General features: G+C 41.6%; 1 protein-coding gene and 1 long non-coding RNA gene across 2 annotated transcripts; one reads left to right on the plus strand and one right to left on the minus strand.

Annotated features, from left to right (window-relative positions):
• Positions 1-12: 12 nt before the first annotated feature.
• LOC116603748 (dynein axonemal intermediate chain 3) lies at positions 13-17,049 on the plus strand. Its single transcript, XM_048725397.1, has 24 exons — positions 13-661; positions 763-867; positions 1,598-1,756; positions 1,872-2,030; positions 2,201-2,241; positions 3,080-3,196; positions 3,790-3,901; positions 4,223-4,301; positions 4,578-4,792; positions 8,103-8,195; positions 8,513-8,638; positions 8,849-8,922; positions 9,042-9,162; positions 9,614-9,695; positions 10,017-10,147; positions 10,547-10,610; positions 11,387-11,517; positions 11,970-12,042; positions 12,332-12,389; positions 12,855-12,928; positions 15,392-15,483; positions 16,161-16,283; positions 16,457-16,510; positions 16,752-17,049. The coding sequence occupies exons 1-24, from the start codon at positions 413-415 to the stop codon at positions 16,836-16,838; spliced, it is 2,619 nt and encodes an 872-aa protein (XP_048581354.1). The 5' UTR covers positions 13-412; the 3' UTR covers positions 16,839-17,049.
• Positions 15,157-15,454, minus strand: LOC125561305. Its single transcript, XR_007307337.1, has 2 exons — positions 15,356-15,454; positions 15,157-15,296 (listed from the first exon to the last, which is right to left on the minus strand). It is a non-coding gene; the product is annotated as an uncharacterized LOC125561305 (long non-coding RNA).
• Positions 17,050-18,427: the final 1,378 nt, after the last annotated feature.

Here is an 18,427-nt window from a genome sequence, read left to right on the forward strand (position 1 = left end):
GAATGAAAAAAAATATATCTTGCTTTGACTTCCTGTGGTAGTAGTGTGATGCTGACTGTCTGGGAGGGGGTAGAGATGATTTTGCAGATCGTAAATAGAAGCATATCACATATAAAACAACATTAATTCTAAATATCATTGAAAATATATGTTTATTTGCTAATTTCACTATTCTTTCTTGTATTTCTCTTTATTCCAGCAGTCAATTCAGGTGTAAAGAAACAGACCATACATGCCCCCCTTCCCCCATTATATGCAAAGGATCGTCGAGTGGGACTGGAAACTCGCGCCTGTTTCCTCGGAGACAGTTGTTTGATTTTCAAAATGGCGGCCTCCGGAATAACAAAACTTCTCTAAAATAAACTATTTCTTACAATTTACGGTATTTTGTATTCAAACTTTTATCTCGAAAATGCCCGAGGAGAAAAAGGACGACACAAAGAGCAGCATGGATGGTGAAGAGGAGACAGAAGATGAGACTCCTTCAGATATTATGCCGCTTTTCTTCACAAGCAAAACTCAGGAGATTTTTGCATGCAAAGGGGACGAAGACGTGACGGACGAAAACCCCTTTAAATTAATCCCAAAAGAGGCTATCGAGCAAGACTTCAAATCACGTGCTGCAATTTCCGACTTTCATCCTGCTAAAAAAATTGTGCAGGTTAGTATATATTTTTGGGGGTCATTTTTTGCTGTGGCAATGTGCATAATTCAATTTTTTGTTATTTTTTTCTAATGTGGTATTGTTGTTTCCCTTTTCAGTCTTATCCAGCAGAAGAACTTCTAATTGTTTATGATCCAGCATTCAAATATGGACAAAACTTCTACCTCTGCCTTACTGAAGAGGCCAAGGAAAGACACCTAAATGTAAATATCAAACTTTTTCCCTGCCGAATCTAAGGCTCTGGTCAAACGAGGACACATGTTGCTGGAAACATGTTGTCTGCATGCATGTTTCTTCTATGTTTCCTAGTTTGGCCGCCATGGAAGCATTGTTGCGTGTCACAAATTTTGTGTCCAGGACAAAAAAATGTTTCCACAGCAAGGTACAGTACTGTGTGGAAAAATTTCATGTTTTCAAGGACGTAAACATGTTTCCCGATGTTTCTTGACCGTTTGGTCACCCCAATGTTTCCAGCAACATGTGTCTTTGTTTGGCCAGGGCCTAATTGTTTGAATAGGGCACATAAACAGTTCAATGTCTGAATCCATTAAGTTTGGCACAACAGAATTAAGTTCTGCGGAGCACTAAGCACAGCTGCACCAGTAGAGCTGCACAGCAAAAGCATGATACCGATTCAAACATTTAGCTTCTGATGTGTCGAATCAAATACCATAGTTTTATTTTATTTTGTGTAACAGAAACTCCATGTCAAGTTGACTTTTACTGCTCCTAATGATCATGACATACATATTTAGTACAGCGCCTAAATCAACGTTGAACCCAATGAATGGCACAATGTTCATATGACTTGGGCCTTAGCCTCACTAAGCTAACAGTTATACCTTTTGCAAAGTCAACTCATTAAAAAGTTGGCTAGATAGATTAGTAATAGATTTTTACAAGTTGTTTTCACCTATTTTATTCCTATTTCAGCCACCTAAAGAAGAGCTTGGAGAGGGAGAGGAGATTGAAGGTGAAGAGGAAGTAGAGGAAGGGGTGTTTAGGAGATTTCCTCGGACTCCCCAACCCTGGGAATCCCTCGGCAGTGAGCTGGAAGTGGAGGAAGAGGTTGTGGTTGAAAACCGTCCAAAGGTGAATTGAAGTAGCATAGTTTAAAAATAGCACTTCAAAGCTAAGACCTTTTGTAAAAAAAAATATTTTCTCTTTTAATATTGTACTGTATATAAAAGTTACTATCTTCCTATAGGTGAAGTTCAGGATATCCCGGCTGCGGCGTGAGTTTGGTGCTCCAGTGTCGTTTACCACTCACAGTGCCACTGATGCTAAGGGTGGTTTGATTGACTGCCCATCATATGACGAGGAAACTCCAAGCTTTAAGAAAATGGAATTTGAGAAAGCCATTCAGGTACTATTAAAAATCAATAATTATATAATCAGCCATAATTAAGAACTTCAAAAACTTACTCACTATCCATTTTACATCAGTAGGTGACTTGCACTTAAAATCATATGACTTTTTGAGTGGTTAAACTCAAAATAAAAATAAATCTTTCTTTTATATCTCTTTTACTACAGGCGGTCTCTGTCCTAGAGGATGTGGGCAGTCAGACAGATTGGTGAGTATGTGAGAACTAGGGATATGTTGCAGGAAGTACTATTCTCTCAAATTTAATAACAAACGCAACTTAATGATGTGATGGGTCTAAACCCCAAGCACTCAGCTATAGGCAGGGCTTCTGGAATTACGCGCTTGTGCGTAAAGAATCCCGCAAAATTTTGATTTTTAAGGAAAAATGTATTGCAAAATCCTGCGTAATTTAGCGCGTAATGATTGATTTTCCGCATAATTTAGCACGTAATTCAGCAAAGAATCCCGCACAATTTTGAGTTTTTTTCGCGTAATTCCAGAAGCCCTGTATAGGTATAACAGCTATCTGTTTTAACGATGCAAATGTAACATGGTTTGATAAATATATATATGTAGTGAAAGCAAGACATTGTAACCACAGTATATAGTAATGACACTGCGGAGGGGGAGGGGCTGGGGGGCCGCTGCCCCACCACTTTTTGTCAAATACTACGATTCATTCCTTTTTTTTGTTTTTCAATATAATAATTTTTTCAATTGTCAGCCCATCCACTTTTATTGTCCGCTGTCCCTGTGATAGAGTTCCTGCTCATCATTCTAGCCAAAAAATAAAAATGTAATGAGAGGGTTTGAACCATGCTTATTGAGTTGGGTCTTTCATAACATACAATTATTTATAACAAGGGGGAATATTTTTCTAGGCTGGGTGAATTGCCTCTTACAAGTCCTCTAATAGCATGTCTACTGTATATGTTTTTTTCACATCAAAACATCTTTCTGATATTGTAGACTTTAAATTGTTTGTGAAAAAATTTAAATCTCTTAAATATGATTTTTTTCATTGATTTCCTTTTGCCTATACACAGGCTTAAACCATGCAATGCAGCCACTCAGTATGTTCCTCGTGAGTTTGAGGAGTATGAGAAGGAAAAGATAAACAAGTCCCTCATGTTCAAGAACTTTGTCAATAAAGTAACACCAAGGTTAGTAAACAGTGTTTTTTTTATTTTCAAGCAAACAAGGCAATCAACATACACCTATATTTCAATTTAGTTTGCACCCCCCAAATCAGTGTATCATAGCCCGCAGTGGTTCATGGGTAATGGAAAAAAAATGGTTGAATCCTGGTCTCTCAATGCCATGTGAACATTATGAGGCACAGAAACAAGAATCTAAAGCTTTCTAAACCTCTGTTTGTTTTGACTTATCCCTTTTTTATAATTATTCATCTGATACCCATGAAGCACTGTGGGTTAAGACAAATAGATTCTCAGAGTGCAACATTATTTGGAATAGGTGTATCCCTTATTATAAGGAATCGCGTTAACTCCCCCAAGAGATGTGTACTCCTTTACTCCACATTCCAAACCCTTGAAGAAGATCTAAAAAATTGAGGCCCTTGAGGCCAGAAAACTATCACTTCCTCCCTCATGCAATCTCAAGGGACCAGGTCTCAAAGGACACAGGGATTCCTAGTCAGGATCTCCATGTGTAGTGGCAGACCACAGGGTGTGGAGAGAGATCTCAGCCAAGGCAGATTAGATGATGATGATGACAAGTGAATGTTTGATCTTAGGTTTGAACTAGCCCTGCAGCAGAATGAGATCATGAATGTGTTCTATGATGACTATGAGTCCATGGCTGACGATGAGACAACATTTGGTGCTAAGTCGGACAACTACCTCAAGGTACTGTATGTGCAAATGCTGCTAAAAATGCATCCACTAGTATCACCATTATTTCTCCAATGCAAGATATTGTACGTACCACAGATAAATTCTCAAAAACTAAAAATGTGCTTTTGGAGCTAGGGTTAGGAATAGCTTTGACCTCACTCAATGTGCTATCTTTTTGGGGCAAGAACTGCTGTTTACCACACCTAAAAGTGCTATCCCTTTGAGTTAAAATTTTACTGATGATCACCCCATCTGTTTTTATTTGAGTCCCCTGCTGCAGGTTGTAACAGCTGAGCTGAAATCTTAACAAAAACAATAAACATCTTTCTCCAGGAATATCAGTCATTTACAGATTTACTCTACAGCAAGGAGAAGACTATAACTAGCATAGAATGGCACCCATCCATTAAAGGTATTAATTACTTTAAAAGTGTCAAACATGCTAAGAAGGAATCAACACCTTTCATCACAATGCCATCTAGGTGCATCTTTTTAAGCCAACAGTATCTGTGGCAAAATAAATCCCCCCCAATAATAAATCACCCCAAGGAAACCCATCAAATTCCAGGGCCAGGCAGTCACTTCCATGTTTGCTTCCTCTGAAAAGACCATACTTTATACAGACCCAGGTCTCAGCAGGAGCTTATGAGGGTTTTGAATGATATTGACCGATAGCTTTGTCTTGTAGGGATCATAGGTGTGTCCTGTGGGGAGCGCTTGTTATTTGATGAGCGTATCGACCAGTCCTCCAGGATCCTCATGACGGCATCTCTTGTTCTGATCTGGAGTTTCTCAGACCCTATTCACCCCCTGGTGCTACTCCAGGCTCCTGATGAGATCCACTCATTCAAGTTCAACCCATCTGATCCAAACATCATAGCAGGGGGGTGCATTAATGGACAGGTATGGCATCATATCAGGGGGGTGCATTAATGGACAGGTATGGCATCATATCAGGGGGGTGCATTAATAGACAGGTATGGCATCATATCAGGGGGGTGCATTAGTGGATAGGTTTGACATCATATCAGGGGGGTGCATTAATGGACAGGTATGACAACATATCAGTGGGGTGCATTAATGGACAGGTATGACATCATATCAGGGGGGTGCATTAATGGACAGGTATGACATCATATCAGGGGGATGCACTAATGGACAGGTATGACCGTATCAGGGGGGGCATCAATTGACAGATATAACATCATATCAGGGGGGTGCATTAATGGACAGGTATGACATCATATCAGGGGGGTGCATTAATGGACAGGTATGACATCATATCAGGGGATGCACTAATGGACAGGTATGACCGTATCAGGGGGGGCATCAATGGACAGATATAACATTATATCAAGGGGGTGCATTAATGGACAGGTATGGCATCATATCAGGGGGGTGCATTAATGGACAGGTTTGACATCATATCAAGGGGGTGCATAAATGGACAGGTATGACAACATATCAGGGGGTGCATTAATGGACAGGTATGTCAACATATCAGTGGGGTGCATTAATGGACAGGTATGACATCATATCAGGGGGTGCATTAATGGACAGGTATGGCATCATATCAAGGGGGTGCATTAATGGACAGGTATGGCATCATATCAAGGGGGTGCATTAATGGACAGGTATGGCATCATATCAGGGGGGTACATTAATGGACAGGTTTGACATCATATCAAGGGGGTGCATTAATGGACAGGTATGTCAACATATCAGTGGGGTGCATTAATGGACAGGTATGACCGTATCAGGGGGGGCATCAATGGACAGATATAACATCATATCAGGGGGGTGCATTAATGGACAGGTATGACATCATATCAGGGGGGTGCATTAATGGACAGGTATGCCAACATATCAGTGGGGTGCATTAATGGACAGGTATGACATCATATCAGGGGGTGCATTAATGGACAGGTATGGCATCATATCAAGGGGGTGCATTAATGGACAGGTATGGCATCATATCAAGGGGGTGCATTAATGGACAGGTATGACATCATATCAGGGGGTGCATTAATGGACAGTTATGATATCATATCAGGGGGTGCATTAATGGACATGTATGCCAACATATCAGGGGGGTGCATTAATGGACAGGTATGACATCATATCAGGGGGATGCACTAATGGACAGGTATGACCGTATCAGGGGAAGCATCAATTGACAGATATAACATCATATCAGGGGGGTGCATTAATGGACAGGTATGACATCATATCAGGGGGGTGCATTAATGGACAGGTATGACATCATATCAGGGGATGCACTAATGGACAGGTATGACCGTATCAGGGGGGGCATCAATGGACAGATATAACATTATATCAAGGGGGTGCATTAATGGACAGGTATGGCATCATATCAGGGGGGTGCATTAATGGACAGGTTTGACATCATATCAAGGGGGTGCATAAATGGACAGGTATGACAACATATCAGGGGGTGCATTAATGGACAGGTATGTCAACATATCAGTGGGGTGCATTAATGGACAGGTATGACATCATATCAGGGGGTGCATTAATGGACAGGTATGGCATCATATCAAGGGGGTGCATTAATGGACAGGTATGGCATCATATCAAGGGGGTGCATTAATGGACAGGTATGGCATCATATCAGGGGGGTGCATTAATGGACAGGTTTGACATCATATCAAGGGGGTGCATTAATGGACAGGTATGTCAACATATCAGTGGGGTGCATTAATGGACAGGTATGACTGTATCAGGGGGGGCATCAATGGACAGATATAACATCATATCAGGGGGGTGCATTAATGGACAGGTATGACATCATATCAGGGGGGTGCATTAATGGACAGGTATGCCAACATATCAGTGGGGTGCATTAATGGACAGGTATGACATCATATCAGGGGGTGCATTAATGGACAGGTATGGCATCATATCAAGGGGGTGCATTAATGGACAGGTATGGCATCATATCAAGGGGGTGCATTAATGGACAGGTATGACATCATATCAGGGGGTGCATTAATGGACAGTTATGATATCATATCAGGGGGTGCATTAATGGACATGTATGCCAACATATCAGGGGGGTGCATTAATGGACATGTATGGCATCATATCAAGGGGTGTATTAATGGACATGTATGGCATCATATCAAGGGGGTGCATAAATGGACAGGTATGGCATCATATCAGGGGGGTGCATTAATGGACAGGTATGGCATCATATCAGGGGGGTGCATTAATGGACAGGTTTGACATCATATCAGGGGGTGCATTAATGGACAGGTATGACAACATATCAGTGGGGTGCATTAATGGACAGGTATGTCAACATATCAGTGGGGTGCATTAATGGACAGGTATGACATCATATCAGGGGGTGCATTAATGGACAGGTATGACAACATATCAGTGGGGTGCATTAATGGACAGGTATGTCAACATATCAGTGGGGTGCATTAATGGACAGGTATGACATCATATCAGGGGGTGCATTAATGGACAGGTATGGCATCATATCAAGGGGGTGCATTAATGGACAGGTATGGCATCATATCAAGGGGGTGCATTAATGGACAGGTATGACATCATATCAGGGGGTGCATTAATGGACATTTATGATATCATATCAGGGGGGTGCATTAATGGACATGTATGCCAACATATCAGGGGGTGCATTAATGGACATGTATGGTATCATATCAAGGGGTGTATTAATGGACAGGTATGGCATCATATCAAGGGGGTGCATTTGTGGACAGGTATGACATCATTTCAGGGGGGTGCATTAATAGGCAGGTATGGCATCATATCAAGGGGGTGTATTAATGGACAGGTATGACATCATATGAGGGGGTGCATTAATGGACATGTATGACATCATATCAGGGGGGTGCATTAATGGACATGTATGACATTATATCAGGGGGTGCATTAATGGACAGGTATGACATCATATCAGGGAGTTCATTAATGGACAAGTGATTATCACAGAATAATTGAATAGGGCTGTTTATATCAAAACAAAATAGCAAAGCCCATGTCAGTCAAGAGATCCTACAATAAATCCCCCTCCCCCCACACTACCTCACCCTACTTACCCCCTCAAAAACAATTAAAAAAAAAGAAGAAAATCAGCAATATCAGACCTCATCCAAATCCAGGTAGAATGTTTTCAACATCAACTCTTGATCGGTAGGTTTGATTGTGAATCTTCCAACAGGTTGTAATGTGGGATATCAGTAACTACAGTGAAAGACTAAAGACTCATAGGCAGTCTCATGGACAGACAAAGAAGAACTCCATGAACTCCTTGGTAAGTATTCAAGCAACAAGGAGAATCTCTCATTGTCTTTTGTTTTCTTCCCATTGGTGTTTCATAAACACTGGATTTTCTCAATTTTGCAATCCGGACAATGTTATGTTAGCTTCCTTTATAAACGTTATGTGAATACACAAAAGGTGACTGCTTGAAACAACAGCAAAACTATTTATTTCCCTGATACCATAACACCTATACACAGACTTGTTTTAACAGCTTATCTGTCTGTATATTGTCTCATACATGTGAATGTTTTGTGATGTCAACTATATCCAGAACAGGATTTGACCCTGACACTTCTTATTGTGCAGCCAGGGTTTGAGGATGAATCAATGACAGACATGTCCCCCAAGATCAGGTATTGTGCTGTCTCATCAATAGAGCACAGTCATAAGACATCCATCACAGATATCCAGTGGATCCCAGACCACATGGAGGTATGTATTACAGTCTGTCCTTCTGTTCATTGTGTGTCATTTTCCATAAAATAATTTTTTTTCACTCTCTGGTATGACAGCCACAGGTATTTCTGTGTTTATTTTGGCACGGGTTTGCAACCCAAAAAATGTTTAATGTTCCATAATTTCTTGATGCAAGTTGCCTATTGTTTCATTAAAACCCTTTTTGGCTTGTTCTCCCCTCCTCAGATTGGTCGTATGGGCCATGTGGTGCAGAACAAGTCCCAGCACTGTTGTCAACTCATGACATGTGCAGCGGATGGGTAAGTCTGCTTCTATGTGGAAATGCAGCCTCTGTTGTCTACAATATATGGCCTTCACCTGTGTGTGTTGTTTAACTTACTGTGTGACTGTGCAGTAACAAACTGTCATTGTTCATCAGGACTGTCCTATTCTGGGACACTAGACCCAATAAATCTGCAGCTCCACAAACCACTGCAAACTCAGCTGGGGTACCCTTGACATTTAAACATCTGGACTTGACATGGAAGCCCATCCTTAAGGTACCAACACATACCATCTTGCACCTTGATTTTGAACTCATAGATGGCTAGGAAAAGATGAGAAGGGAAGCTGGAATTAGAGGTGAAACGAATGGGTGGGTCTTCACCATGTCAGTGTACAGAGAATGAGGTATCAAGAATCAAAAGGGTTCGGAATTGGAAGGAAAAGCAATTAATATTGATAACATTTCTCTTCCTTAACCTAGCCCATAACTAAGATTTTGAGCTAGGGGGAGGGGAGTTTGGCCATTTAGTGGGCAGTTTTCTGTTAGGTATCTCCCCTGAGTTCACATTGTTTTTATTGCACTGATTCACATGCCCTGGTACGTTTTCAACTATTTGTTTCAGCTACATGTTTATACTGTATGTCTGCCATATTGTTCCAATTGGGTAGGCCAAGGAATGCAATACCATTGAGTGCTGTTATTAATCCTCATATGTTTTATACCAGACCACTGTTCAGCGCCAGACAGGGACGGGCGAGTTTGGACCAAAAGTATTCAGCATATTTGAGAAACAAAGCAAGACTAAAGGTACAGGGAGCACTGCTGGTAATGCCACAATTTACAGACTGCATAATACACAAAACATAGATTTTCTAAAAAAAAAATCATCAAAAGTGTCCCTGGATCAAGCATAAACTGAAATCCGTCTGGTTATATATAATAACTCCTCTTGTTCGACCTCCACACATCAAAGACTCTTATGTTATTGGACTATCCTCTCTATTGTATCAATTAAGATATTTTTCAGTAGAACCTTTGGTGCTGGCCAATTATACTAATTATATTGGCTTATGAACAACAGTTGATTTCATAGGAAAGAATAAAATTTGTTGTCTCTATTGATTTCAGGGAAGCCTAGCAATGAGTCAGCAGACGCCGATAATACAGGAGTAAGCCGGCTGCCCTCAAATGTTGCCAAGGGGAAGGACCAGGGGAAACCTCTTGAGAATGTCAGCACAAAGTTCCTTGTTGGGACTGAGGTAAGGGAATCATGAGAGTGATAGAAAGTGATTATAGACCCTGCTCTGCATCCTGAACAGATCTATTCCGCATGTGCATTGGGACATTACAGCATGACCAGTAAAATCATGTTTAGTCAGGGCTTTCAATAACTTTCAGAGTGGGTGGTGGAGATTGATAAGTAGGAGGTGGAAGTCTTTATATCTTTTTAGTTCAAATAAAACTTGAGTCGACTTTTTAAAAAAATAGCGGCTGCCGGGGCCTAATGAAACCCCTGTCAGTGTTTATATGTATAAAGCGTTTTTTTGTTTTGATGAGTCCCAAGTAAATGTTGATGGCTATATTTTCTAAGACGTGTATAGTGTGTATATCCTTTAGTGCCTCCCTATTGTATTATTTACTGCCCTTGTTGTGTGCAGGAAGGGGATCTTGTGTATTTGGACTGGAGGCCAGAGAAAGACACCGACAGCGGCAAGATCATGAGTATGTGTCCTTCACGCTCCCTTAGTAGTTACCACATAGATGTCGAAGTTTGAATCAGTCAGTCAATGGTACATGAATGTCCACTACCACACTTTCCTGTCTCATATATCCTGTTACCCTCTCAGCGCCACACCTTGAGCACGCTTGAGCTAGTATGATGTATCATGTTACCCTTTTAGCACTATGCACTGAGTAGGCCTGAGCTTGTCTTATATATTATATTACCCTTTCAGCACCACACACTGATTAGGCCTAAGCTTGTCTTATATATCATATTACCCTTTCAGCACCACACACTGATTAGGCCTAAGCTTGTCTTATATATCATATTACCCTTTCAGCACCACACACTGATTAGGCCTAAGCTTGTCTTATATATCCTATTACCCTTTCAGCACCAAGCCCTGAGCACGTGTGAGCTTGTCTAATATAGCATGTGTGGGCTAGTCTTACGTATCATTTTCCCTTTCAGCGCCACGCCCTGAGCACGTGTGAGCTTGTCTAATATAGCATGTGTGGGCTAGTCTTATATCATTTTCCCTTTCAGCGCCACGCCCTGAGCACGTGTGAGCTTGTCTAATATAACACGTGTGAGCTAGTCTTATGTATCATTTTCCCTTTCAGCGCCACGCCCTGAGCACGTGTGAGCTTGTCTAATATAGCATGTGTGGGCTAGTCTTATATCATTTTCCCTTTCAGTGACACGCCCTGAGCACGTGTGAGCTTGTCTAATATAGCATGTGTGGGCTAGTCTTATGTATCATTTTCCCTTTCAGCGCCACGCCCTGAGCACGTGTGGGCGGCGCATGACGGCCCTATAAACACCCTCCAGGTGTCGCCGTTCTTCAAGGATATTATACTGACAGTGGGAGGGTGGACTTTCGCCATCTGGAAAGAGGGGGTCAACGTGAGTGTTAAGATGTTTAAACACCTATTTGTTTACATGTCAAAGTCTTATCGAGAACCAGACACTGGAATCAACAACAAGGGCAAAAACGCACAACATCATTTAGACTTGTGACTAAGTATCAGAAGTATCATTCCTTTTGAGAACAAGACCAACATGTCTACATTAACTTATTATGGTCTTTTTTCTTTACGAGCAAAATACTCTCCAGCTGTCAAATTTTTGTTTATAACAGGGGCGGATCTAGCTTTTCGCTAAAGGGGGGTTTCGCTGAGTGACAAAGGGGGGGGGGTAATTTTTTGTTTCATAGGGCTTTCTGGACGCCCAAAGGGGGGGTTAAACCCCCTAAACCCCCCCTAGATCAGCTACTGTATCAATCTACAGGATTCTACCATGGTTTTATCTATCTATTTACATCGTTTTTAATTTGCTGACTTTGTATTCTGTTCCAGAGTGATCCCTTGCTGCTTTCTTCTAGTCACATCGTTAAGCTCACAAAGGGCCATTGGAGCCCTTCAAGGCCCGGTAAGTCGTTAGAGTCACACCTTTAGCTCACAAAGGCCCGGTAAGTTGGTCGAGTCACATCTTTAAGCTCACAAAAGCCCGGTAACTCGATCGAGTCACATCTTAAAGCTCACAAAGGCCCGGTAACTCGATCGAGTCACATCTTCAAGCTCACAATAGGCCTTTCGGCCCATGACGCACCGTTCTTGCGCGCCCATGGTGTAGAGCTGGATCGTACTTCGGCTCAGTGGCGCCCCTGCACGCATGATCACTCTACCATTATACTGACACACCGTGCCTTTCACATCAGGCGTGTTCTTTATCGCCAAGGCGGACGGAATGGTGGACGTTTGGGACTTATTGGACAGGTATGAATACGTACTGTAGATGGTCTTAAAGTCATCCTAGCATAGAACCAATTGTGTGAAAGCACCCATTTCCATCGGAGAATTTGGGATGTTCCAATATTTTCGATTGAATTTTTCTTCTAGTTTTTTGTCTTCTGATATTAGTTGGAAACGATTACAAAGCCGTGTCTGACAATGGCTCTTTAAAGAAGCACACACACAGAATCTACAACCACTTCAGCGTTAGTAAACAACTGCATTAAATACGAAAATTGTATGGAAACACTTAAAATGATCGAGAAACCAGTGCTTTTTTTTTCTTTAGCTTTGGAACAAGCCCTTTTAGGTACCCCTGCAAGTGGAATACGTTTTTTTTCCAATGCACACCTTTTAGCCTCTGTGTTGTGTGAGACCTTATTCGGGATCGACCATAGCACTGGGTAACACTCGTGATATGATTTGACATGTGTCTATGAATACCGTCAGGTCCCACGAACCATCACTGACGCAGAACATCACGGCAGCCACCATCACCACAATATTCCCCCACCAAGTGTCCAGTAAGTAAAACGTGTCACCACCAGCTCACTCAATTTACCATGTGCGGTGATACTCAACGGCACCACAATTAAACGAGCCACACGACACTCAAGAGACGTCAAGTAAAAATCCCTAATCCAATAAAGCGAAAAATTAAAAACTCATCAAAAACTCCTTGAAGTCGTCAAGCAAATTTGATGGCTTCGTTGATATCTCCCATATAAGCAAAGCTATTCAAGCTCGATAGGGCAATTTCAACGTAGGATAACGTTTTTATGACTAATGAATAACTTTTATATATTCCTCCAACAAACATTGCTCTCTACAGGAAAACTAAACTCCTCCCATTTTTCTCTCCCTTTTTTTTTATGTTCTGTGTACCTGTTCGTCTTGCTCGTCCTGTGTTTGTTATTTCTGAAATTATTGTAACTATAATTGCAACTATTATTGTAACTATTATTTAAGCTGAACCCGCCTAGATTAGCCTGTTCTATTAGCGGGTGAGCACATAAAAGAAACAATAATGTATTTATGTACAATAAAGTTGAAGTTGAAGCGAGACATGGCCTGTGGCAAAGCCTTTATTTCCTTACAGGCAAGGCCTTGAAAGACTCTCACCGTTATCATTTGTTCTTTGACCTATTTTCCTTGCAGGCAAGGCCTTGAAAGACTCCCACCTTTATCATTTGTTCTTTGTCCTATTTTCCTTGCAGGCAAGGCCTTGAAAGACTCCCACCTTTATTATTTGTTCTTTGTCCTATTTTCCTTGCAGGCAAGGCCTTGAAAGACTCCCACCTTTATCATTTGTTCTTTGTCCTATTTTCTTTCCAGGCAAGGCCTTGAAAGACTCCCACCTTTATCATTTGTTCTTTGACCTATTTTTCTTGCAGGCAAGGCCTTGAAAGACTCCCACCTTTATCATTTGTTCTTTGTCCTATTTTCCTTGCAGGCAAGGCCTTGAAAGACTCCCACCTTTATCATTTGTTCTTTGTCCTATTTTCCTTGCAGGCAAGGCCTTGAAAGACTCCCACCTTTATCATTTGTTCTTTGTCCTATTTTCCTTGCAGGCAAGGCCTTGAAAGACTCCCACCTTTATCATTTGTTCTTTGACCTATTTCCCTTGCAGGCAAGGCCTTGAAAGACTCCCACCTTTATCATTTGTTCTTTGTCCTATTTTCCTTGCAGGCAAGGCCTTGAAAGACTCCCACCTTTATCATTTGTTCTTTGTCCTATATTCCTTGCAGGCAAGGCCTTGAAAGACTTCCACCTTTATCATTTGTTCTTTGTCCTATTTTCCTCGCAGGCATAGCCTTGAAAGACTCCCACCTTTATCATTTCTTCTTTGACCTATTTTCCTTGCAGGCAAGGCCTTGAAAGACTCCCACCTTTATCATTTGTTCTTTGTCCTATTTTCCTCGCAGGCAAGGCCTTGAAAGACTCCCACCTTTATCATTTGTTCTTTGTCCTATTTTCCTTGCAGGCAAGGCCTTGAAAGACTCCCACCTTTATCATTTGTTCTTTGACCTATTTTCCTTACAGGCAAGGCCTTGAAAGACTCCCACCTTTATCATTTGTTCTTTGACCTATTTTCCTCGCAGGCAAGGCCTTGAAAGACTCCCACCTTTATTATTTGTTCTTTGTCCTATTTTCCTCGCAGGCAAGGCCTTGAAAGACTCCCACCTTTATTATTTGTTCTTTGTCCTATTTTCCTTGCAGGCAAGGCCTTGAAAGACTCCCACCTTTATCATTTGTTCTTTGACCTATTTCCCTTGCAGGCAAGGCCTTGAAAGACTCCCACCTTTATCATTTGTTCTTTGTCCTATTTTCCTTGCAGGCAAGGCCTTGAAAGACTCCCACCTTTATCATTTGTTCTTTGTCCTATATTCCTTGCAGGCAAGGCCTTGAAAGACTTCCACCTTTATCATTTGTTCTTTGTCCTATTTTCCTCGCAGGCATAGCCTTGAAAGACTCCCACCTTTATCATTTCTTCTTTGACCTATTTTCCTTGCAGGCAAGGCCTTGAAAGACTCCCACCTTTATCATTTGTTCTTTGTCCTATTTTCCTCGCAGGCAAGGCCTTGAAAGACTCCCACCTTTATCATTTGTTCTTTGTCCTATTTTCCTTGCAGGCAAGGCCTTGAAAGACTCCCACCTTTATCATTTGTTCTTTGACCTATTTTCCTTACAGGCAAGGCCTTGAAAGACTCCCACCTTTATCATTTGTTCTTTGACCTATTTTCCTCGCAGGCAAGGCCTTGAAAGACTCCCACCTTTATTATTTGTTCTTTGTCCTATTTTCCTCGCAGGCAAGGCCTTGAAAGACTCCCACCTTTATTATTTGTTCTTTGTCCTATTTTCCTTGCAGGCAAGGCCTTGAAAGACTCCCACCTTTATTATTTGTTCTTTGTCCTATTTTCCTTGCAGGCAAGGCCTTGAAAGACTCCCACCTTTATCATTTGTTCTTTGTCCTATTTTCCTTGCAGGTAAGCAGCAGCTGCTGGCAGCAGGCGACAGCACGGGAACCCTGCACGTGATGGAAGTGCCGTGGAACCTAAGGCACCCCTCTGCGAATGAGGTAACCTCCCTTTTCTACCTAGTCACCTTAGATCCCGGGAGGGAACTCCCATGAAAACAGACGATGGTCAACAAAATCAATTTTAACACTCAGGAATAGCACTGGGTGTGGTCAACAACAATTCTCACCCCTTAGCAAATTTGGCTAGCATTTCTAAGCCTAATAAATAGCAAGAATGTAGATACCGAAAAGAAAATAGCCGGAAGTATTAGCGCTCATTTGACTTTTGTGGTTAACTGTAAATTTAGTTTCGGGCGTTTCGGGTGAGAGAGGGGGGGGGAGCAGTGGATATAATTTTATACACTAAAAAAAAAAAAGACTATCACTCCTGTCTACTTGAATTGAGGGTCCCCCACCCCGGGCTTTAGACACCCCTCCATATCTCAATAACGCACCGTTTACTGTCCCTATAATTACTTTGTCATTTGCATTGCTCACACTTTGACAGATGTGTGCGTGGCATTGTTCCCTACCATTGTTTCACCTCGTTCTCTAATACGCTCCAGTGGTTTCGATCGTTTCAGATAATGCTATGCACAAAATAGTTGGTGTATTAGACAACCCCACTCGGTCCACGCTCTCGACTGACTGCTAAGTACCAAATTAATACTAGACACCAACCCTTACTTCTAATACAACGACAATCCCCCGATTCAGTGTTTTTCTTACAATGACAGGCGAACGTAATGGAGAATTTTTTTGAGCGTGAGGTCAAACGGCTGGCGTTCGTGGAGGAGCGGAAGAAAATGCGAGAAGTGGAAAAGCGTGAGCGGGACGCGGAAGAGACTCGGCGGCAACAGGTATCAAGGGTGGGGCAGGTACCAAGGGAGGGCAATGGGTATCCGGCTCTTTTTTAGTCAAACTCAACTGAAAATAAAATTATGAGGAGAACGAGAAATATGAGTCGGTTTTTGTCAAGAGTTGAAGAGAGTGTGTGTAATACATTCATTCCTCTTTCCGTTTCTCTCTGAAGGAAGGCAAGAAGCCGGATGAAAGCGAAGCAGACATCGAGGCAAAACAGCGAATGGTACGTGTGAGATTTTTGACAACTGAGACTATATAACTGTGTAATCTGTATGAACCAGTCTTTTCTCGGCTAAAACTGTATTTGGGACACCCTAGAATTACAATACACGTGGCCAAACCATTTCTGGATGTTTCCAGGAATATCTGGAATTTGTTAGCTACACTTCAGTAACACACAGCACCCTAAAGTCCATTGGATGTATGATATATAGTCACGCCCTTCCCTTTCTGAACGTTTCCAGGAATACCAGGAGTACCTGGAACTTGAAAAGAAGCTTCTTGAAGAACTTGGTATACGCGAGGAGCCTGAAGACTCCTTGGATGTCTAGAAAGCAACACGTGGTTGCCATAGTACGGCGTCGCACATGACGCGAGAGCGAGGCCCAAGCTAGCAGCAGTAGCCCTTGGTTCGCCCACACTTGTATAATAATGTATTTAAAAGGTTTTTTTACGGTGTTTAATGTTCCCGAGTTGTGATTGTATAGTGTCTATTTTATGTAATTAATTGTTTGGTATTAGCAATAAAGCTGACAAGTCGTTGGTGCATTTGATAATATTTACATATTAATTTGCGCAGTATAAGTTTAAAAAAATATTATATCAGTAGCTTTTTACAACTCTTAAAATTCTCATCGTTGCACAACCTGTTACGATACCATTGGGATCGTTTTGTGTCAAAATCAGCTAAGCCAAAATCCATTCGGGCTTAGGATAGGAATAATTGGTTTAACAACAAACACAGGGTTCGTACAATTTTCCACATATCAAATCACGCATTTCTGTGCTCAGCAGAGAAAGACCGAAGATCGAGATTTTCGATCTTTTATGTTCCGCGCGGCCAGAACATCGAAAATCTCGATATTCGGTCGTTTCAACGGCGTGTATACGGAAAAAAACACATTTGTTTATTCGGCTTGAACAAGCCCTTGTCCTTGAGTGTACGTTTCCCATTTAACAATTTTTCAAATCAAATTCTGTGTACATGAAAAAAGCCTTCATATAACATACACCCTCAAGAAAATTCCGTGTATAACAGGCGTGTAAACGGAAAATATCCATGTACAAAAGGCGTGTGCGCGAAAAGAAATCCGCTCGTGCAACTTTGTCATATGTGAAACAAACAAGGCAGCTCGTCGATTACCATGTGTGACGCTGGCGTGGGCTTCGTTTGAAGCGCGTTCATATCCTCAACTTTTGATTAGTTTCTCATAAACGCAGGTTCGACAGGCAACTGCATTAAGCAAGTACTCTCGGTAAGGCCTATTTTAGCCATGGCGTCGGGTAATAGTTTAGAAGAGGCGCGGCTTGGGCTCAAATGTTGAAAAGGAATAAATTCTTTAGTTTTCAAATTATCTTAATAAAAATACTCTCGAATTGGCCATCTGGAATTTATTCTTGTGCAACACTGGTCCTCTTGCCCCTCTCACACAAGTCGCCTTAGGGTGTGGACTTAGCAGGGGGCGTAAGTTCGGGGATGGATCTTTGTAGGCAAGAGTGCATTTATTTTTCAAAGATTGCGAGGACAATTTTGGCGTAAAATAAAGATTCATCAATCGCTGACAATCGTTTGACAGGTCAGTTTTAAGCCAAAAATTCGTGTGCTTCAAGCTGGAGTATTGTTAGGTGTTACTGTGAATTTAGAAAAAATTCGTCGCGCAGATTTCGATATTTTTATTTTAATATAAAAATATTGCTTCCATTTACCTTGCATGAAAAAAAATAATTTGATTCCAAACAAGTGTGAATCTTGCGGGATCTGACAAAGCATAGATGTATTAATAAAATCTGAACATTTAAATCGAGCCGAAAATGAGTCTAATATAGGGAACTTAGTAACAGCTGTTTAGCCAAAACAACCTCGGCGCGCCACCTTAAACGGCTTGTGCAGGGAAAAATTGTTTAAACAAGCCCATGGCCA

This window comes from Nematostella vectensis, chromosome 1 (assembly GCF_932526225.1).
Source record: "Nematostella vectensis chromosome 1, jaNemVect1.1, whole genome shotgun sequence".
NCBI lineage: Eukaryota > Metazoa > Cnidaria > Anthozoa > Actiniaria > Edwardsiidae > Nematostella > Nematostella vectensis.

Excerpts from the sequence above, each read along its gene's own strand:
- LOC116603748 (XM_048725397.1), top strand. The coding sequence starts at position 413 with ATGCCCGAGGAGAAAAAGGACGACACAAAGAGCAGCATGGATGGTGAA. Across the intron at positions 4,793-8,102 it reads GGGGGTGCATTAATGGACAG|GTTGTAATGTGGGATATCAG; the intron begins GTATGGCATCAT and ends ATCTTCCAACAG. Across the intron at positions 16,511-16,751 it reads TCGAGGCAAAACAGCGAATG|GAATACCAGGAGTACCTGGA; the intron begins GTACGTGTGAGA and ends GAACGTTTCCAG.